Source organism: Prinia subflava, chromosome 19 (genome assembly GCF_021018805.1).
Source record: "Prinia subflava isolate CZ2003 ecotype Zambia chromosome 19, Cam_Psub_1.2, whole genome shotgun sequence".
NCBI lineage: Eukaryota > Metazoa > Chordata > Aves > Passeriformes > Cisticolidae > Prinia > Prinia subflava.
Window position 1 is genome coordinate 11,890,498 of NC_086265.1, and position 21,910 is coordinate 11,912,407.

Consider the following 21,910-nt stretch of genomic DNA (forward strand, 5'->3'; position numbering starts at 1 on the left):
TGAATATCAATAGGCAGAAATATCTCAAGTGGATCAATGTGTATCGATATCCAAAGGGGGCACCCTGTGCCAGGGCCTGCCCACCCTCCCAGGGAACGATTCCTTCCCACTCTCCCACCCAACCCTGCCCTCTGGCAGGAAGCCATTCCCTCCCCACGTAAAAAAATCACTCAGCCTCTTTTTTAAAAAGCCCCCTTCAAGTACTGGAAGGATCCCCCTTACATGGGAAAAATCTTTTTCCCATGGGAAAAGCCCTGTCCGTATTTCTGCCTCATTCCCTGGCTGCTTTCTGCCTTTCCCAGGCCTCCCAGCTCCTGCTGGAGTGCTTTTGCTGTGTTCCCAAGGCTCCAGAACTCGCCCTGGACTGCACACAGCCAGCCCTCCTCGCTGGGCCGTGACATTTCCCCGGGGATAAATGACAGGATCGTGGAATGCTGTGACTCAGGCCACCTCACGAGGCAGTGTCTGTGTCTGGCAGGTAAACAGGTACTGCTGATTGTCACTGCTATTTCTGGCACCCTGGCATTACAGGTGGCAGAGCAGAGCGAGGCCAAGGCATCAGCAGAGACCTCGAGCAGCCTTCTGGTGTTAAAAACCCAGAGAGGAGACAAGAGCTGCCACGTTTTAGTTCACTTTTTTATTTTGACCGTAATGCAAACAGGCATAAGTATTCCATAAAATCAGAAGATTGGGACTATACAGAGAGAGGTGCATGCTTCAGAACAACGTGGATATCTTGCAAACAGAGCCAGAGTCAGTCTGAGAGAGGGGCTGGAGCACGGGGGGCGAATGGCAGAGATTTTAGCAGCATTGAGAGCTCAGAGGTAGGGGAAGAACCACGTTTCTGGCTGCTTAAAGCACTGGTAGGATCACACACAGCTCGGGCTCACCCCACCCCTGCACCCTCAGCACAAACCTACCCTGGGATCACACAAAAAGCAGCCACGAAAGGAGCTCCCCTGCTCCACACACGCCTGTAGGACGGGATGCAAAGTGAGAGTGCCAGGCTCAAATCTTGGCAGCGTTTCCTCGAGCGAATGAAGGCACAGCGACGTGAGGGCAGCGAGGAGCAGGGAGCAGCCAGGGCTTGGAGCCCCACCCAGCCCAGCAGGATTTACCCACAGCTGAAGGCTTTACAATGGAAGGTTTGGGAGTTCCCTGCCCCAAAGCTGCCACCATTCCCAGCCCAGTCCCCGTCCCCATCGTGGCACCGCTGCTCATCAGGAAAAGGCCACCGGAAAATTAAAGACTCCAACCCAACCTTTGAGTCTGAGACTAAAGGTGCCCGGGGGAGCCAAGGGGATAAATCCCTGCTCCTATTACAAAAATTAATTGGCACTGAATATCAAATTCCCCGGGCAGGTGGCAGAAGCTGTGTTTTTAACTCTGTGCAATCTGACAAGGGATGAGTCCCGGCTGAAAGTCATCCCTCTCTGCTCATCCTCTGCCTGGGGGATTGTGTGTGCACTCTGGAAAAGCTGCAGACTGCTCACAAAGCACACAGAGCCCGGGGGTTTTAAAGGCAATTCGAGGCAGCAGAGCATGGGAATTCAACCTTGGGAATTGTAGGGATTTGCCTATATTGCAGGATTTTAGCAAAGCAGGGATTTTGCACTGAATCTCGCTCGCAGGGAGATTCTCCAAGCCCATCTCCTGCTCCTGAACATCCTCTGGGCTACTGGGAAGTGGCTTTTGTCAAGACAGGATTCCATGCTATGATCACACGGAGAGGAGAACAGAAAAGCAGGCTCAGAAGCAAGGAGTATTAATGTCTCAGTTAATTAAGGCTGTTTTGTTGCCCTTGATAAATTTTAAAAACCTCTGCTAGTAGTTATTGTAGGAACAAAAAGTTTGATTTAATCCAAATTTGACACACTGTCTGTTTGCTCTCTGTTTGCTCTCTCCACCCCAAAACCAACACATGAAAACAAAGCAATAAAAGGAAGCCCTGAATTAGTTCCTCTCTTAGATCAACGTTTCCAGTATTTAGCCTTTCAATTTTCCAGGTATTAAGGATGCCCCTGGAAGGAAAATGCTTTGCCTGCTGTTTTTCACTCACAGATTTCTGCAGCAGCCCTGCAGAGAGATGTGCAGGAGCTGCCCTGCATCCCAGTGCTGCGTTCCTGCTTTTCCAGAGCTCCAGAACAGCTCAGAAAGCTTTGGGTACAAGAGTCCTGCCCAAGAATGGCTGCAAAACCTTAGGCTCCTGGTAAAGCAGGAATTCTGGGGGCCAGGCTCACGGGTTTGATTTGCTCACTTTGAGGCGCAGCCTCCCTCCTCCCTCCCCAGAATCTGGCCAGGTGGGACATGAATGGGTAAGGCAGGAGAGGAGCAGCCCTGGCAATGAGGTGCTGTCGCTGCTCAGCTCTGAGCTCACAACCTGCTGGGCTTTTTCTCCTGTGATTCCAGGGCTCTGATTTCCATCCCAGCCAAACATCTGTAGGGGTGGAGGCCAGCAATTGCCAGTCTGCTCCATTTTCCCAGCAGGAAAAGAAAGGTGGAGCTGCATGGCAGTGCTTGGATAGCCCACGATTTTCCCTGTGCTAAACCAAGCTGATTTTGACCTCTCCTAAGTTCTGTTTCACCTCTGGAACCAAGTGCTTTAAAGCAGCAGCTTCTCCCTCTGCCCTGACTCCCTGCTGAACACACACGGCCACGTGGAAGAAGCTGGAGCTGGGATCCTCCTGGGAGAGGGGAGATTTCCCAGGGATTGCTGGAGCCATGCATTGCAGGCACGTGCAAGCGCGACAGACACACGCAAAAATATTCTGAATTTGCTGCTGCTGCTGCTGCTGTGCAAGCTGCCAAAATCCCCAGTGCCACTGAAGCCAGCAGGTGTGGAAGGCATTTTTGGATCTGGGAGGACTGGGATTCCAGGCTCATTTTATCCAAGTTCAGGATTACAGGTTTTCAAGAGCACTGGCCAAATTTTGCTCTCCCTGTTACAGCAGAAGGGATTGTTCTAACAAACACGGAGTTACAGCGAAGTTGAATGGTCCTGAAAATGTGTCTCCATCTGTTCTGTGAAGGGACTGTGCTCCCCTCTGGAACTATCAATGCAATTGCAGAGTTATCAGAGCAATTCTGAAGCTGAGAACTAGTCCCCAGTGAAAGCAGGAACAGAATTTCGTTTTGAGCATAAAATTATCCTTCAAAAAAAAAAAAAAAAAAAAGAAAAAAAAAGGTGGGAACCCTCAGAGGGCAATGGAATGGCTTCAGTGGTCAGAAGTCAGGAGCAGCAGCTTTGGCAAGGGCTTGCTGCAGGTCTGTGAGGCTTCAAGCACAAGCACGGCCTCTCCCCCCTCAGTTTAATCAGAACAGGGTCTCCAGGGCGTGGGAGAGCTCAGGGCCCCAGTCTGCACCCACACTGTGACCTCTGCCCACCCCTGTGAACCCCACCCCGGGGAGATGGGGCTGAGCGGGGCTGAGCTTGCTCCCGGTTATCCCAGGGGGAATTTCCCCAGCCCTGGAAAAGGGAGGCAGGAGCGGTGCCGTGCTCCCTTCCCAGCACAAGGCACTGTGAGCCCGTGCCCACCCCAGCACCTGCACTTCCAGGTGGGCACGCAGGGCTGGCAAGGGAGAGATGTCCCAGGGGAGCAGCCGGGATGGGTGAGAGGAATCGCACGGTGATGGGAAAGGAGCAGCCAGGGGCTGGACACGGGGCCACTGTCCTGTCTGTCCCCACGTGCTCTCCTGCAGGGCCCTGCGTCCTGGCCCAGGACACGCCTGCAGGGCTGCTGGCCGTGCACAGACACGTCACATCCCCGTGAGCAGAGTCCCTGCTCCCCCTGGGACACGCACAGAGGGGACAGGGAGCGAGGACAGCCCGCACTCAGGTCCCATCCTCTGGCCAGTTTTGGTGGGACTGGCTCAGCTCCTCTCCAGAAACGAGCTCAGGCCATGGTGTGACAGCTCTGTGAGGCCACTGCTGGTGGCAGATGTCTCATTGTTTTGCCATTGTCTCGTTGTTTTGCCATTGTCTCATTGTTTTGCCATTGTCTCATTGTTTTGCCATTGTCTCTCACAAACAGAAGAACAACAAACTCCCAGGCAGTCCTTCCCAGGAGATGAAACCTTGGAAATCACCAACAACACAGCACTGGATGCCCGTGCACTGAATGGTTTTTTCCTGCTGGTGGACACAGCAGGTTGGGAAAACACAGAACCTTTCCCCCTGGGATTTCAAATCCATACAGTGACTCTCTTTGGATGCTTGAAAGATCTAGGAAGTGAGATCTTTGCAAAATAAATCCCCATTTTGTAATGTCTCAAAAATCAAACCTCCTGTTCAGAGAAGAGTCTCTTTAACACCTGGAGAGTGAAAAGGAGCAGAGCTGCTCAAAATCGGGGTGGAAGTTGGTGGTGGTGGAGATCCTCAGGAGAGCAGTGGCCAGGCTGGGTGTCCCTCAGGTCCAGCACAGGAGGGGGTGGCAGCAGGCGCCCAGAGGGGACAGATCTGTGACCCCAGTGCCCCAGAGGCACAACCCCTCTGTGTGTGACCCCTGGAGCAGCTCAGGGCACCGGGCTGGGGCAGGCCCCACCTCACCTGTGTTTGCAGCAGAGATTTTGTGGCTGCACCCGCATGTCACAGTTGCCACAGCGAGGTGAGCAGAGGCCAGGCTGGAAGAGCCGCGTCTCGGGAATAATAAAGCACATCCACAAGTTTTTTCCCCTGTTGCTATGGGAGAAAATGAAGCTCGAGGGGAGTGCAAAGCCCCTGCAGGTGGAGGGGATGAAGGGGAGCAGTTCAGACGTCTGAGACTGACTCAGCAGCAAACAGTGAATCAGAATTCCCAGCGGTGCAGCCTGTGAGGAGCCAGCAGTCCCAGCCAGGCTGAGGAGCAGAGGCAGCTCGGAGCCCTGGGGGTCTTTAACTTCATGGACCTTCACGGAGGGGAGGGGATTTCTGCTTCAGGTCCAGGCAAGGAGCCTTGAACCAGCATTTCCCTTGCCCAGGGCTGGGCAGGGCTCAGCCAGGCGGGGTCTGCTGAGCTCTGCCTGCCTGCCCGGCCCAGAGCCCCCTGCAGACCCAGGGCTGTGCTACCCTGTGCCCCTCGGCTGGGAGGGACACGGAGGTGCCGAGCTGTGGGATGCACAAAAAGCAGGGTGATCCAGCTCAGGCACGGGCTGATGGTACAGCAGAGCAGGCAGGAGGCAGGACAGGAGGGAAAAACTTGCCAGCACCACGGCGTGAGCTGGGAAGAGGACAAAGAGATGTTTCTTTGGGCATTACTTCCTCCTCCTCTTCCTCAGGTTGAATTGCCCCTTCTTCTAAAGGAGGACCAGAGCACAAAGCTGGAGCCAGAATTTCCCAGGAGAAGAGCATGAGTCTGATTTTCTTTCTGATTTTAGCTTTGTTTCTGCAGCCACAGGGTGGGGCTCAGGCCAAGCTTGCTGCGTGTTCCCAGCTCTGGAGCCAGGGAGTTTCCTCCCAGACAGGAGCTCTCCCAAACTCACACATCGCAGCCAAGGGACACTGCCTGCCCTGGGATGGGGGCACAGCCCACAGGGGTGGGCTGCCCTTCCCTCGGTGCTCTGCAGCTCTCCCCTCACATCGCCAAGTCCCGAGGCCGTGCCACACTGCTGGCCGTGTGTGCCAGCCCTGCCAGCCCGGCCAGCTCAGCTCTGGCCACACTGTGGCAGCATTTATTCGTTTTATCCCGTGCTAGATGCTCAGCTGGCACCAGCAGACCTGCATCTCAAATTCTCCCGGTGCCTGGAGCCCCTTTGCTCCTGGATTTTGGGCTGCAGTTGCTTCAGGGATTCAGGGAGTCGAAGTTGAAGAAAGTGTCACAGCCCATGGAGGCGTGGCAGGAGAGGGCAGGGGATGCTGGCTGAGGGTGGGAATAAACAGCACAGGGGAGCCAGTGGGGCTTGTTCCATAGGCTGGGAGAGCAGCAAACCTCCTGCAGCTCTTTCTGTGCTGTCTTCAGCTCGGGGCAGGTGATCTTAGCCCTGTGAAAGCCCCTGGACAATCCCGATGCCATCAGCAATTCTGGTGCTCGGCTCCATCCAGGATCCCTGCACAGCTGGGCAGGGCAGGAGGGGAGGATCAGCAGCTGCCACCTCAAGATGCCAACCCTGTATTCCTGCCTCCAGCAGGAGCTGCAGCCACGTCCTGCTGTCCCTGTGATGGCAGTGAGTGAGGACAAACCTGGGACTGGCTCAGTTGGGCAGAGGCTGGTGCTAAAAATGCCGAGGTTCAATCCCTGGATGGGCCATTCATTCAGGAGCTGGCCTTGATCCTGTGGGTCCCTTCCAATTCAGAATATTCTGTGATTCTTCAAGGTGAAGCAGGAGGAAGGACACACAAGGTCACGTTTGCCCTCCCTTGCAGACAGCTTTTCTCTGTTAGAGGCTTTCTGTTTTCTCCAACCTTTCTGTGGCTGTGTTAACAAATTGCTTTTGGGGCCAGGTTCTTGCAGCAGGGCTGAGGTGTGAGCGTGTCAGAGCCCAGCACCTTTGCAGCTGATCTCACCTCCCTTCTCACATGAGGTGTCCTGGCTGAGACAGCTCATGCCACTGGCAGGTGGCACAGAGGGGCCTGGCTGACCCAAAACGCCACACGTGTCTCTCTTGGCAGGCAGGTGCTCCATGATGGCACTTTCTGCTCCCTGAAATGTGGAAATGTCTGATGTCCCAGAAGTGCTCCTGAGATGTGCTAGGAGCTGATGGCTCTGGGATTTCACGATTCCTCTGTTGGCACATCCTCACCACAGACCTGGAGCCTCCATCCCCCTCCAGGTGCTGCCTTTGTTCCAGGTGGTGCCTCTGGCAGCTGGGAGCTGCTTCTGTCCCATCCTCGTGGCTTTCCAGGCTCACCTGGGAGAGGGATCAGAGCATGCAAAGCTCTGGGTGCAGCCAGGCCCCAGCGTGTCCCACCAGCATCGTGGCTGCAGATCAAATATTCCCTGTAAAACCCTCTGGGGACATCACTGCCAGGAGCTTTTCCTTGGCCTGCACATCAGCCTGTGTGTTCAGAGCTTGTGGGAGAACTTCCATGCCAGCAAAAGTTGGGATTGAGCAAAAGGAGAGGCTCACAGGGAGCAGGAAAAGAGAGATAAGCACAGGGTCCATTTAGAGGAATTGTGACACAGAAATCAAATCAAAATCCCCACGGCTGTACCCAGGCTGCTTGGGGATCAATAAAATTCATGGGCACGAGGGAATTGCACATCATCTGCCCCCAGCCTTGGCCATATGCCCAACTTTGTCCAAATCCAAAGGAAAGCCACGAAGACACAAGGATTCAGCCAAGCCCCTAGCTGGGGAAAGAGGGAGCCTGGCAGGAACAACCCCCAGCTCTGGACAAGCAACAAGACCTCACCATTGCCCAGCCCCTGCCACCTCTGCTCACCCCCAGAAACACCCAAAAATGATCACAAAGGTGGTGATTTCATGCAGCTGCAAAATGCCCTCATGGGAAGGAGGGGAAATGTGGAATTCTGAAAAGAGCCACTGCAGGTTATAAAGCTATCGAACTCCAGTGGGGAAATCCAGGGAAGGGGAGGGAGGTGAAAAGAAATGGCCACAGGACAAGAGCAAGAGAAGGAGGAAGAAAAGGAAATAAAAGTCATCATCATCAGGACACAACAACAGGACGAGAGACAGAGCGCTTTCCATGGGCAGTTCCCCGTGGAAAAGGAGCCGCGTGTCCGTGAAATACAAAACCCAGTGCCCTCCAGCTGGAGGGGGCAGCAGGAGCTGGGACTGGTTTGGCATCCCCTGGGGGCGAAGGGTCCAGTTAGGAGCAGAAAACCCTGCAAGGGAAAGGGGAGAAAGGCCGGCCTTAGAGGGAGCAGTGAGGAGCACTGGGATCATCCCTGCCTGGACTTTCCATGCTGTGGGCAGGACTTTACAGAGCTGGGTGAGGTGGGCAGGAAGGAGGGAACCTGAGGCACTCTGATAGAGTCCAGACCGCAGAGTATGTGATTTCTTGGAGAAAAGTTCCTACCAAACCTCAGGGGTGTGGAGAAATCCACTCCAGGCACTCCCCAGGGAAGGGGTTTCACCCTGAGCCATCAAGGGCCAGCACAAGGAGCGAGATCCATGCAGCTGCCCAGCCTTTATCCTAAATAATCCTTCTGCTCAGCCAGGGAAAATCCCATCATGACCAAGCTGAGCAAATGGCAGGACTTGGCAGAGTAGAAACAAACACGGTAAATGTCAAGATTTTTTTTTCTTTTTCTTTTTTTTTTAACTTCTGGTTGTTTTTGCAACAGCAGGGAGAAAAATCTCTGGATGTTTCCTGAAGGGGCAAGGACAGCTGAACACCTGGAGCCAGCCAGGCTCCCCTGCAGCTGGGGAGAGTCCCCCCCTTCCTGTGGGTTTTTCCAGCCTGGAAGCAGGCAGCAGGCAGGACCATTTTCCTTTGGATGGGATTGTCAGGTCTGAGCACATCAGTGCAATAAATCAGGAAGTTGGGGGGATTTATCCTAGAGAGGTGATGGCTACTCCAGAGGCACTGCCAGGCTCCCAGAGCAAAACCCCCGTGCCCCCCTCAGCCTCTGCTTGAAGGTGTGCACAAAAGTCAAGGCTTCCTCTGCCAGCCCTCCCCATCCCCCAGCCCACGAGGTGACTGCAGGGGTTAAACAAACGTGTGGACTCACTCATCCGTGTCTTTTTTGCTCTCCTCGATGAACGCGATGGACTCGGATCTAAGGCGGTTTGTCACCTCGTACGTGCGCAGGGTGACTCCAAAAATATCCTCGTGGTACCGGCTGTCATCCTGGGAGGGAGGGGGCACAGGAAAAACGGGATTTGGAAAGGGTCAGTGTCAGCCCCAGCAGGACCCTGCGTGGTGGGGAGGCACCAAATGCACAGGAGAGGGTTTGGGGTCTGTCACGGGTGGGACAGGGGGGTGCAATGACCTTCCCAAGGTCACAGCCCAGGGCACAGTGCAGATGTTCCACCCTTAGACCCCCTCAGTTTCTGGAAATTCCTGGCTGGCAGGGGCACGGCAGCACAACGCCAGTCTGTGGGCAAACAGAGGCTCTGGGCTCCCTTGGGGTCTGGGTGGAGGTAGGGACATGGTTCAGAAGGGGGAATCCCATGGGAATCATGCTGGGTTATCCTCCTAGGGGGAAGCAGAGCTGTTCCAGCCTCCATCCGTGGGCCTGTGTCCCAAACTGAGCTCATTTAAGCTTCAGCTGCATCGTCTGTGCCTGGCATGGAGCACACAGACAGGGGGATTTGGAGCAGGGACCCACAAAATGCCCTGATAAATTCATTTTTTGGTGGAGGGGTGAACAAACCCTGCCAGGGGTGCCCTAAGGCACTGGCACCGGTGCTGGGCACGCTCCTCCCAGGAGGCAGGTGATGTCCCTGCACACAGAAACCTTGGGAATGTCACCCTGCTGAGCCTCCCGGGGTGCAGCCGGGCGGGGGCAGGCAGCAGGTGCAGTGCCCGTGGCTGGGGGTGGCGAGGCTGGCACACGCAGGTAGGAAAAAACTGGGACAGAAACTGGAAAAGGTCCTTGAGGCACAAACAAAAGTTATTGAAAAAAACCTCTTGCAGCTGTGCAGGTGGACTCTGCCACAGGGGTTTGTTTTAACTGTGAAAGCCTACAACAGCAACACAAAGTAAGTCATCTACTGTTTGCCCTCGACGTCAGAAAGAGAAACATTTAATGAGGTTTTGTCATTCTCAGTTTGACAATCCTCTGCTGTTAAACTCAATAAAGAGCTATGAGAGAAAAAGCTAAGTGCCCTTAAAAATCTGGTAAAGGAGCAACCACAAAAAGATCAGAAGGCTGATCACATGAGAGGGAGACTTTATCATGTTACTAGACAAAAGTCTGAGTCCTATCTCATTTTTACCTCAAATGTGAAGTCTGTTCAATTCCAGCTAGCTTTTTCTATGCTTTGTCAATTTTTGTGTGATTTTCTCCGAGCCACGTGTCACTCTGAGATCTCATTTTTGTTTAACGCTGTGCATTTCCCTAACAAAGCCTTTTGATTTATCCTCACGCTTTCCATACGAGCGGATCCACTGCTGTTCCTTAACCCTCAAGTATTTTTTAAGACTCCAGAAAACGACATCTAGGCTTGGTTGGCAGCCCCCCGTGCTGCGGCCGCCGCTCACCCGCAGCTTGCTGAGGAAGGCTCCTGCCTCCTCGGCCGACAGCTGGCCCTGCTGCCGCACGATGCGCTGCACGGCCTTCAGCACGTCCCCGGCCATGGTGACATCCCCGCACACGTAGATGTGGCCTCCCTGCTCCTTCAGTGCTTTGAACACGGTCTGGGCCAGCTGCTCCTGTAACACGTCCTGCACGTATTTCTGAGGGATGAGGAGGAGGAGGGAGCTGGGGTTAACGCCCGTTTCTCAGCCATGTCCTGCCCAGGGGCAGCAATGGGGGTGACCCCTCTTTGGGGGACACAGCTGTGCCTTGCAGCACCCACAGTGACAAAAAGGAGATGGGGACTGCAGCAAAGCATCGTTCTGTTCTTGCATGGTCACACCTGCACCACACCTTTCATTGCCAGGCCTGTTCAGGTCCTGGTGGGAATTTGGAGCAGGTATTTGCACCGGCTCTGGGCCACCCCACTGGGTGACACTTTCCTTTTCCTTTTCCTTTTCCTTTTCCTTTTCCTTTTCCTTTTCCTTTTCCTTTTCCTTTTCCTTTTCCTTTTTTCCCCTTCCCCCATCCCCTTTTCTCTTTCTCCTGTCCCCTTTCCCCTTTCTCCTGTCCCCTTTTCCCTTTCTCCTGTCCCCTTTCCCCTGTCCCCTTTCTCCTGTCCCCTTTCTCCTGTCCCCTTTTCTCTTTCTCCTGTCCCCTTTCCTTTTCCCTTCCTTTCCCCTTTTCCTTTTCTCCAGCCTGGGCACTCGTTCAGGCTGGCGCTGGGATGGGGACACGCCCTGGGAATGGTGGCCACTGCCAGCCCTGCCCATTTACATGCCCCAGGGATGAGTGAGCAGTGGCCAAGGGATCAGCGTGCCCAGGCCCTGCTGGCTGCCCCGGGGCCGTGCCCACCTTTGGTTTGTCGGGCTCCCGGGAATAGGCCGTGTAGAGCTCTCTGAAGACACCTTGGGTTTTGGCAAAGAGCGTCTCCTCCTTGTAGATGTGGTCGATCCTGGACTGCCGGCAGCCGAACACCAGCACCATGGGACACGGCTTCAGCCCTGAGGACAGCGTGGGGACAGCAGTCAGCCCCGGGGGGCCACCACTTGCCACGAGCCACCTCCCTCCAGACTGCCCCCAGATCTGCTGGGACACCCCTGGCAGGGTGGGACTCCCATCCCTACACCCCCATCCCAGGGTTCCCAAAGGCTCTGTGAGGTGAGGAACGGGACAGCCCCACCCCAAACCTGTCAGAGGTGAGGAAGGGGACAGCCCCACCCCAAACCTGCCGGAGCTGAGGAAGGGGACGGCCCCACCTTTGTGCTGGATGTCAAAGAGCCGCTGCTGCCAGAAGCTCCGGAAAGGGGCGATGCCGGTGCCGGGGCCGATGAGGATGCAGGGCACCTGGGGGTCCTGGGGCAGGTGGAACCCGGGGGCACTGCACACATCAAGGACACAGTTACAAACAAGCAGGGTGTTCCCTCCCTCCCCTCTGCCCACAGCCAGCTGAGACACCTCCCGGAGAGGGAGGGGTAGAAAAGGAGGTAAAATCCCAGGATGTGACGTTTCTGTGCAGAATTTCTCTCAAAGGGGAACCATTTGCTCACAAACCCAGCCCTGTTTGCTGCCACTGTGCCAACAATCGAGGGCAGAGAGCTCATCCTGTGAGGGTCTCACCACCTCTTCCTCAGCCCTGGCCTTGCATGGGTCACTCACCCTCGTACAAAGCAGGGCACCACTTCATCCGTCTGGATCCGACTGAGCCACGAGGAGCAGACTCCGTGGTGGATTGGTCCCTCTCCGTCTGGGAAGGGAGGGAGGGAAGGAGGTGTGTACATCACCCAACGACTCTGTTTTCTCTCCGAAACTCTCCCTGCTACATCCTCCCTGCTACAACCTCCCTGAAATGTTTCATATCTCAGCATCCTTTATCCATAAACTTGGCAGAGTTTGGCACTTGGATCCCTCCCTGGAGCTACCCAGGACCCAGACCTGGCACAGCTGAACCTCCACAATCCTTAGGGAGCACCCAGCTCTCCTTTGGCCTTTTTAAGCGGGAGCAGCATGGTGATGCTCCCAGACACAAACCCTCCATGGCAGCTCCACTGTCCTCCCTGTGTCCTGCAGAGTGCCAGGGCTGTGTCTGTCCATGCTTGGACACATCAATGCTTGCACTCCTACAGAAGTTTGGCTACTGGGAATGTGGATTTTGGGGTGGGCAAACAGAATCCTGCATGGAGCTCGGATTATGTACTTGCCCCAGAAGTGTCATCTCTGTCACTGCCACTCTCCATGGCAGGGGACAGCAGTGCTGTGGTTTGGGGGAACCTACCTTTGCTGGTGCCTTAAGTTTTATCTTTCATGATTTTCAGACTCTGTGCTGCCCAGGGGTGCAGCTCTGAGCTCACACTCAGGGTCACTCAGCTCTGCACACAGCAGGGACACAAAACAAATCCTTTTCCTGCTGCACACCAAGGACAACTTTCAATCCCAAAAGCACAAGGGTGGGCTGGAGGGAGGAACAAGGATGGGAACAAGGAACAAGGATGGGACCTCACAACCTGAAGCTGTAATTGGACAATTCAACCCCAATGTGCAAATGGACCAAAACTTATAAAAGTGTGAGATCTCGTGACTGGCTGTCCATTTTGTGACCATTCTAAGTGTACTTTGGGTGTAGCCCTGGCCAGGCTCTTGTCCTGCCCAAGGTTTATCCTAGAGCCTTCTCAATAAACACCTACTTTATTCTCTGTTTCATGTCAGCCTTGCCAAGGCAGCACTGCAGCGGGCAGAAAGGTTTAAAGGAACAGCCAGAGATGCGGCGGGGTTGCCCCTGCGCTGCTGCTGCTCCTTTCCCCAGCCCCAGCCCCGGCAGTACCTCGGGTTCGGTAGGACACCACGGCCACGGTGAGGTGCACCTCCCCCGGGTACATCTCCGGGGACGAGCTGATGGAGTAGTAGCGGGGCTGCAGGAGGGGCAGCTGCGTCAGCAGCAGCGTGGAGGGCATCTGCACCGAGGGGAACTCCTCCAGCACCTCCACGATCGTGGGGTTCTTGGACCACTTCCACTCCTCGTACTCCTGCAAGCCCTGGGGAGAGGGAGGGAGGGAGGAGAGAGCTGCAGGATCCACCTTTTCCAGGTGATATCCCAGCAAGTCCACGGCTGTGGGAAATACTAAAGGTAAGAAGCTTTCAGAAAGCTGTGAAAGCAGGCCCCAGAAACAGAAATAGCAGAAGAACTTGGAATTAGCTGCAGCTGGAAAGCTTGAAAGTAGGAAAAGTCACAATAGTACAGCAAGCAAGGACATGAAACAATAGTTTGAGTGTTAGGTTTGGCTAGGATAGACCTTAAGACTGCAGAAAAATATGCCTAGCAAGAGAGAAAAAGGTTTTAAGCTTAAGAACAGAGTATGTGTATTGTTAATAGAAAGCACACAAGCAAGCACCGTTTGAAGCAGGTGTATATGAGCTTTTAGTGATTGATTAGAACAATTGTCTGTAAGCTTTAGCAATGTGCTATTGCCTAGAAAGTTTTTTAAATGCCCTGTAACAAAGAAATCTTTGGCTGCTGCTGGCAAGATGTGAGCTCTTGTCATCTTTTAATTGTCTCAAACCCTGTTATGAGGCTGGTGTCACAATAAAGCTCAAGGAACATCTCCCGGTGGTCCCATCCCATGTGTGCAAAATGCCAACACACGTGGCAAAGCTGGAGTGGGTGGCACCGAAGGCACCCTGAGCCCTGCTCAGCCTAGGCACAGTGTGGGATAAAAATGCCCTGGTTGGGCTGTGATTGTCCCCAGGCCTTGCAGAACCTGGGGCTTGGGCTCTCTACCTTGCTCAGGACCTGCAGACGTTTCTTCTCCTTGTCACTGGTGGCCAGCAGAGCGAACTGCTGCAGCAGCAGCGGCGTGGGAGGGGTGGTGATGTCCAGGTAGTACTTGAAGGCCTGGAAGATGGTGCAGGGTGGGACACGGTTCTCGTCTGTCCAGTTACTGATGACACCTGCCAGGAGGGAATCCAGCACAGGCCTGGGATCAGCTGAGCAGCAGGGCCAAGGTGGGCAAATCCTGGTTCTCATCCCCCTCTGAGATGCTGGATTAGGGTTTTCCATCCCCAGTTACACCGTGCATGGCAGTAGGGAACCAGACTTATCCCTGAGATACGGTGTTGGCATGGCCCCTCAGGATCCCTGAATTCTGCTTCCCAGTCCTAGACATTGCCCTTTCTAAGGGAATATAAACACCTTCAATTTTCCTGTGGAATAAGGAAATATCTTCCCCAGGGCCCTGCCCACCCTCCAAACCTTTACTCCACATCCAAAGTGCAGATGAGCAATGGCTCTGGGCAGACCACAGATGAAGGAGGTGCTCCCAATCCAGGCGAACACAGCAGGGAGATGAAAAGAATTTTCCTGGGTCCACCCACCCCCCTGAGGAGCTACAAGAACTTCAGGAGCTGGGAAAGCAGGAGAGAGGCCACCTGCACTCCCTGCTTACCTAGAGCCGTGCTCCTCTCCTCCAGCAGCTCCACCTTCACCAGCTGGTTGGTGGGAGGCGCATCCTCAAGCCTGTCTATGAGGGCATTGACCAGGTCCTCGTGGTTCCCGGGGAACACCCCCAGGTGGTCCCCGGGCAGGTACTGGAGCTCCTGGTGCCCGTTGGTGTGCAGGCGCAGGAAAATCGTCAGGCGGCTGCGGGGGAAGGAGGAAAAGCGGGAAAAAGTTGTTTTGGGGGATCCTTGAGGGAGGGGCTGAGCCCCGGCCTCAGGAGCTGCTGGTGGGCTGGGCAGTGGTGGTGGCACGTCCAAGCTGTAGTGGCCGTGTCACAGCAGGGAGAAGGGACACTGCAGAGCACCCTGACTCACCCTCAGGGCCTTCTTAAAAGGGGCAAAACAATTTAACCTCTCACTCAGGGATTTTATCCTTCCTCTGCTGTCACTCCAGCCAGCTGCACATCCCCTGGGCTGAGGGAGGTACCAGCAGGAACTTCACCATGCATGGAAGTCAGGAACACCCTCCACTGGCTTCCACTCTTACTCAGAGTTTGCACAGAGGTGGATTGATGGACATCCAGGGCTCAAGGGCTGTTTGTGGCACTGTTTTGGGTGCCCCAGGTGTGCATTCAGCTCCTGGGACAGCGGCATCTCCTACCTGGACTTGGGGCTCTGCAGGTTCTGGCGTGTGAGGAGCCGGGCTGCATAGACACGTTTTTTGTGGATGCTGTACAGTCCTGAGGAGGAAAAAGAGTCAGGGAAGGCATTCAGCAGAGCGTGGCCAAGGCTTCTGGCTTTTGTAGGATCATTGTGGGTTCAACCCTTCAGACCACGGGGGTGGGGGGGGTTTGACCTCCCTCCTGTGAACTCAACAGATCAGAAACCCCAGGGGTGAACCAAGCACGTTAATTCAGTGACACAGGAGTGTGGGAACCCCAAAAATCCCCTCAGGAAAACTTCTAGGCTTTGCCCTGGAAGAATGTACCATAGTCTCCTCACCTAGGCTGAGAGAGGAGTTACCCCACGGTGCCCTGCAGAACTGCTGCTCATCTAAGGTCTCCTGGATGCTTCCCCCATGGTGCCCTGCAGAACTACTGCCAGTCTCTCCTGGATTTCTTCTTCTTGGCCACTTGACCCTGCCCTCCCCAGTTGTTCATCCCTCATCCCCCCCCATGTTTGCTGCCCCTTGCCTGCCTCTGCACTGCCCCTGTGCCCCCAGACCATTGGTTCCTGAGCCCACACTTAACCCCTGTGCAGAACACATGGTCCTTTTGTCTCCTGTCCCTGATCCCTTCAGCATCCCAAAATAAACCCTGCTGGAAAGTGTCATCCAGAGGCCCTTCCTGTCCTTCCCCCGCTGAGGCCTGTGTGTGTGCAGGGATGGAAATGGCTGCTCCTGTGACCTGCTCTGCGCGGCTTCCGAAGGAGACGCTCCGAGAGGGGAGCAGCATTTCCCTATCCTGCCACAATGCTACAAAAACCTCCCCTGTGCCACCCAGGGCCGTGCCCTGGCACTGCCCACGGGCTCCTCTCGCTGCCAGAGCCGCCCGGCTGGCAGAGAGCCGGGGTTTGGGCAGAGCCGCGCCGCAGGAGCCGCGCTGAGGGCCGGGTGTCCGCGGGCCGGGCCTGCCTGGGCTCCACAGCAGTGCTGGGCAAAATGAGCTTGGAAAGACCACAAGTTCCCAGCTCCTCACTCCAAAAAACGGGGTCAGGAGGAGGGAGAGCAGACCGTGTCCAAACACCTCTGTTAGAGGCACAGACAGGAGCCGGCCAGAGGGGCCTGGGACTGTCACGGGCTGTTCCTTGGGCATGGGAAAGGCAGGGCTGAAACGCCGGGAATTTAACAGAGATGAAAATTGGGGTTTGGCCCCTTTGGCCCTGTGTCTTCTCCATCTGCCCCGCAGCCAGAGCCCCGTGGGTGAGCCCACTGTACCTTGTGTGAGCTCCGGCGCCTCGGCCACGTAGGTGAGGCGGAACTTGCTCCTCTTCCAGCTGCGGTCGTTGCTGATGAGGGAGTTGTTGGCCTTCTCGATGTTGACGTCGTCCCCCACGCAGAACACGTCACAGGCTGCCTGCAGCACGCACCGGGCCCTCAGGCACCCCCGAGCCCAGCACCCCCTATCCCACCCCACACGGAGAAGGAGCCCCCAGCAGTGGCCGTGGGCACCCATCGTGGTGCTCTCCTTCCCAGACCTCTGGGATGGCGCAGGAATTTAACACATCCTTTTGGTGGTCAGCACAAAGCAGAGCGTCAGCTCCACCCTCTTTGTCGTGGTGCCAGTGCAGGGAAGGGGAGGCTGGGGTCAGATCCAGCTCTAACCTCTGTCCTTCTCCTCCCTGCTCCTCCCTGCAGCTCCGGGGCAGCCCCAGGTTACCTTGAAGACCTTCTTGGCCCAGGTCCTGAAGGATTCCTCCTGGCCGCAGAGCTCGTCCCCCTCTCCCATGCGCAGGATCCTCTCTCCCCCCAGCTCCTCCAGCAGCGTGTCCACGGCGCGGGCGAAGGCGCAGAAGTGGGGGTAAGCCCGGGAGCCCAGCCCGAACACGGAGAACCTGTGCAGGATGGCCCGGCTGTGGCTGCTGGGCTGGGAGGGACTCTGGCACCACCACCCACAGCAGCCCGGAGGGGTCTGCACATCGCCAAAACCCCTCAGGGCGAGCTGGGAGTGACGGGTCTGTGCAGCACCAGCCCCTGCTCTGTGCCCCCTGCTGCAGCCCTGGGAGCTGAGAATTCCAGGCTTTCTGTTCTAGCAGGCACTGACCCCAAAGCAAGCACATCATTTGACCTGAGACCGTGGAACAGGCTTCCAAAATTGAATGATAGCGCTGGGATTGTGGGTGTGTGGTTTGAATAGAAGTGTGTGATGTCACAGGGAGAAAACTTAGAATTTAAGATTTTGGTATCTGCTAATATATATATATATATATATATAAGCAAAAGCAATATGGAGGATTTAGGGCATAGGCTAAGTTCTTCTTCTTTCACCCTCTTCCTCATAGGTTTGGGTGGTAGCTTGTAATTGAGTGGAAAGGTCCGCACTGCAGACCGCGGGTGGTTGGTTATTGGGTTAAAAGTAAAGATAATATAGGTGTCACCTCATTAGTGGACAATTAGTGCTTAAAAGACCTTGGAAAGAGCTAGATACAGAGCCATTTTTCACCTCGTTAGCTAGAACTCATAACTCTAGAACTCTCCCTCTATAGTGAGACTGCACTACAGATAAGAATTAATAAACATCTGAATCTGAACACAAAAACTGTGTCTCCCCCCGCCCTGCCCCCGGTACCTGACATTGGCCAGGGGCCCGGTGCTCTCGAAGTTGTCCCTGGAGTCGGGGCCATCACTGGAGGATTTCCGTGCGTCCGAGTAGGAGGAGACACTGTTGAACCGCACCTTGTAGCTCCTGTGAACAGCGACAGCACCCAGGTCACACTGGGGTCACCTGCTCAGAGGGGACTCAGCCCTGGGGGACACCAAAGCAGAGCCCAGAGCTCACAATTCCACGAGCAGGCCCTGTGGGAAGAGCAGGGGAATGTGCTCCCTGAAGGGGTAAAGCCATGGCAACCCCTCTGCGTCCCCAGCTGGGGCAGGGTGCTCCATGAGGTCCTTGAGGTCCAAGCTCCACGAGGTCCTTGTCCCCTCCCACTGTGCTGGCCCAGGTGCTGGCCACCACACTGTCCCCAGTGACACAGAGCTGCCAGGACCTTTGGCTTTACCTGTCCTTCCCTGGCAGCACACAAGGTCGGGTGTGTGTCTGAAGAGATATTCTGAGGGTTGTTTCATTCATAGGAAGTGGGAAATAAAAAAAAATGTAGTGAGAGAAGAAGGGATGAGGTGGGGGAAGGGGAGCAGAGAAAAAAAAATCTGACAACAGCAGAAGTATTTCTGAATTGAACCATCTCCCAAAATTGCTCCACACAAGAGTTTCTAAATTTACAGCCAGAGCAGTGAGCAGTGGTGTGTGCATGAGTCACGGCACAGCTCCTGCAGCCAGCACGGCACGCGGAGAGCACAGCCCCGAGCCCGGTGACAGCCAGGCCACAGAGCCACCAGAGCCACCTCTGCCCTCAGCCTCCCCCCTCTCTCCCCAGACCTCCACGCTTTCCTGCTTCTCACAGCTCCAGCCCGCTCTGCTGGCCTGGCCATGTCCTCACCCTGGGTTAGCCCAGGTTAGCTGCCCTCCTTCCCTGGCCTCTGAGATGCTCACAGCTCATCTTCCACGGGGGGGATTTTCTGCATTCCCAGACTCTGTTCAGGGCAGCAGGACCCTCTGGATTAGATGGACACAAAGCCCAAATTCCCCAGGTAGCTGCTGGGACATAAGCTGGAATGGGAAGGTCCTTGTGGTGTGGGATGGCTGCTGAAGGATGGGCTGCATTGGAACAGCAGGCTTGGGGTAGGAATGGCTTAGGAATGCTTCAGAAAACCCTTGGAAAACCCTTGCTGGAAGGCATGAGGAGCCAAATATCAACCCCAGCACAGCCTCAGGGCTGTGGGCAGAGAGCTGTGGCCACAGAGCCCTGGCCCCAGGATCCTGTGGGATTTGGAGAGGCCCCCCTGCCCTGGGGGTCTCAGCATTCCCTGGGTGAGCTGGGAGTCCATGGGCTGCGTGGACAGGAGCTACTCTCTCCAGCTGTCTTTCAGCAGGCTGGCACTGCCCCTCTTCCCCTGGCACTTTTCTCCAGGTCTCCTTTTCCCATTGCAAAACATTTTTTGCGTGGTTGATCTTAGCAAGGTCCTGGATATTGATTGGGGCAATCCCAAAACCAGCTAGCCCAGAGAAGCTGGGGATTCCCCTGGATCCCTGGAAATGCCCAAGGCCAGGCTGGATGGAGAAGCCTGGGACAGTGGAAGCTGTCCCTGCCTGGCTCTTAGAAACCTCTACCAGCCCTTAAATCACACTTGGAGGTGTCTGGGACAGCAAGCACCGAGCTCAGGGGCTTTTAACCTCCTCAAATCTGCCTGGCCAGCCTTGGGCAGCACCTCTGCACCCAAGGAGAAGATCCTTGGGGTGGGAACCCCGTGTGGAATTGCCCCTTCTCCACCCTGACCCCTCCAGGGCAGCCTGCATGTCCCGTTTTGCCACTGTCCCTGTTAAGGCACGAGGCCATCAGGACCCAGATGTGTTTTCAGCTGGGCAGCCCTGGAGGGATGCACCAGCTGAGCATGCTGCAGAGCATGCAGAGCATGCAGAGCATGCAGAGCACTTGGGGGCTGCAGCAGGGCCAGCTCTGCAGAGCCACAGACCAGTCCCTGCTGTGTCTGTCACCACTCCAAGCCAGGGTGCTGGAATTGCCCTGGATCCCTGGGCTGGGCTGATCCATCCTCAGTTAAGGAGCAGCCCTGTGCCAGTTTTTAGCTCAGGAGACATTCCAGGACACAGCAGTGTCCCAGTTCAGGGAAATATTTTATTCTTCACAGCTAAAATAAGAGGAGACCCCAAATGATTATTCTCACTGCCTCCCCCCTTCCCGGCCCCTGGGAGCTGCACGGAGATGCTCAAAGCTCATCTTCCCCGAAGGGGGATTTTCTACAATCCCAGATTCTGTCTCCAAGGTACCGGTTACAAACATCACAGGATTATCACGGCTCTTATTTTCCCTAGAAATCTTTTCACACCATGCATGCAGCTAAATCTGGTTCTCAAGCCCTCCCCCACCTACATCTGCAAGGCTGGGAACTCCCTTCTACCTCCAACTCGTACTATTTTAGTGCCTCCTGGACAGGCCCTGGCTCTCAGAATTGATGATTTTTGGAAAATTCCTACTTTTATATGGTTTTTTTTTTTTTTTTAATAGATTCCTGCCTCTCCAAGACAAAGAGAGAAGCTTTAAAGTGTCATCCCAGGGAATTACAAGCTGGGATCCACAGGCACTCCTGACTGTGCTTTTGTCCTTCCTGGGACCTCCACTGTCTCCATTCCCTGTGTCTCCAGGCAGGTCCCATCCCTGGATATTTCCAAATGTGAGCTCTGCCCAAGGATTTCCTCTTGTGAGAGGATGAAGGCAGGGAACCTGTCCAGCATGCTGGGGTTTGGATTGGGAGGGGAAAAGCTTGGAGTGGAAGGAGAAGGGGTTGGGGTGCTCTTACTTCCTCTCCTCCAGGTAGGAGTTGGGATTCTTCATCTCCATTAATGCACAGCCAAATTTCTACAGAAAAAGAATAAAAAAGGCCATCAGTTTTGCCAGGCTTTGCAGGAAACTGAGCTCTGAGCACAGCCTGGGCTGTGGCTCTGCTCCCTGCTTGCTGTTCCCAGCTGCCCCCAAAGCAGGGGACTGTCACCTTCTGTGTGACACCGCTGGTGGTGACACAGGGTGAATTTAACAGCGGAGCAGTGGCTGTCCCATGGCAGGGAATCAGGAGATATCCCTGCTCCGGAGCAGGCTGGAGGCAGCTACAGCACCCGGAGCTGTTTTGGGCCATTCCAGCTCAGTGTGAGCCAGAAGAGGACGTTCCTGTCCCTGTCCCACTGCTGTCCCCTCCTGCTGCCCTACCTCTCCGTTCTCAGGCGGGTCCCCGTTGCCGAAGGTGCTGGTCACCACCAGGACCATGGTTTCGTGCTCCAGGTGCACGATGTCGTACTCGTCCATGGACATCACCTGGGAGCACACAGAGGTCACAGGGAGGTGGGAGCCTCCTGGGCAGGCCCCCGTGCCCCTGGGGATGGGAACAGCACGTCCCTGCTGAGATCTCTGCATGGGGAGGATGGGAACAGGAGCCTGCAGGGACACGGGCAGCCCTGGAGCTGCAACGGCTGCAGGGAATCAGCTGGAAAAATCCCAGGCAGGCTCCAGCCCAGACCCACAGGACACATCCTGAAGGCCCTGGGCAGCTGTTTTCCACGTATTTCCTTGTCACCCCCAGGATTTCCCACCCATCACGTGTCAGGAGCCGGGAGCTGGTGCAGTACCTTGGCATCGAAGGCGTGTTTGAAGATCTCACACAGAGTTTTTGCATAGACCTGGGACTTCCCCGTTTCCGTGGCGTACAGGATGGTGGCCTTGACCCTCTTGGCCATGGCTTGGCCCATCAGCTTGGCTGAGAACTTCACAGCCCTGGGAAGCAGGAGTAAATCCCAGTCAGAGCTTGGTCCTTACCACTGCCTCTAGCCCAGACATTTTTATTTCTTATTAAATGAACTGCGTTACAGTTCATTTGTAGAACTGCGTTACTACAAAGGTGTAGCATCAATTGTTTTGGTTGTTATATGGCAAACAGGGAAGCCTTGGAAGAGCTTGACTTGTTGAAGAGGAAGAGGAGATGGGGGAGCTTGAAGAGAGCTCAAACACCTGAATGGGTTTAAGGGGGAAAATGCTAAACCAGGCATGGGGGTGGTATTTCTGCAGGGGCAGAGAAGCAG

General features: G+C 55.2%; 1 protein-coding gene across 11 annotated transcripts in view; it reads right to left on the reverse strand.

Moving 5' to 3' along the window:
* Window positions 1-622: 622 nt before the first annotated feature.
* Window positions 623-21,910, reverse strand: part of NOS1 (nitric oxide synthase 1) — an 81,913-nt gene continuing 60,625 nt past the window's right edge. For 9 of the 11 annotated variants that reach the window (XM_063415855.1, XM_063415858.1, XM_063415850.1 and 6 more), the window contains 17 exons: window positions 21,461-21,605; window positions 21,045-21,149; window positions 20,641-20,699; window positions 18,267-18,317; window positions 17,837-17,953; window positions 16,928-17,102; window positions 16,486-16,624; window positions 15,211-15,289; window positions 14,558-14,751; window positions 13,894-14,063; window positions 12,940-13,150; window positions 11,778-11,865; window positions 11,378-11,499; window positions 10,974-11,122; window positions 10,085-10,279; window positions 8,610-8,728; window positions 623-7,760 (listed from right to left, as the gene is read on the reverse strand). In XM_063415855.1, the coding sequence (XP_063271925.1) occupies window positions 7,745-7,760; window positions 8,610-8,728; window positions 10,085-10,279; window positions 10,974-11,122; window positions 11,378-11,499; window positions 11,778-11,865; window positions 12,940-13,150; window positions 13,894-14,063; window positions 14,558-14,751; window positions 15,211-15,289; window positions 16,486-16,624; window positions 16,928-17,102; window positions 17,837-17,953; window positions 18,267-18,317; window positions 20,641-20,699; window positions 21,045-21,149; window positions 21,461-21,605 (2,134 nt within the window). In that variant the 3' untranslated portion in view covers window positions 623-7,744. The remainder of the gene's footprint in view (window positions 7,761-8,609; window positions 8,729-10,084; window positions 10,280-10,973; window positions 11,123-11,377; window positions 11,500-11,777; window positions 11,866-12,939; window positions 13,151-13,893; window positions 14,064-14,557; window positions 14,752-15,210; window positions 15,290-16,485; window positions 16,625-16,927; window positions 17,103-17,836; window positions 17,954-18,266; window positions 18,318-20,640; window positions 20,700-21,044; window positions 21,150-21,460; window positions 21,606-21,910) is intronic. The other 2 variants (XM_063415860.1, XM_063415859.1) reach the window with 1 other exon arrangement.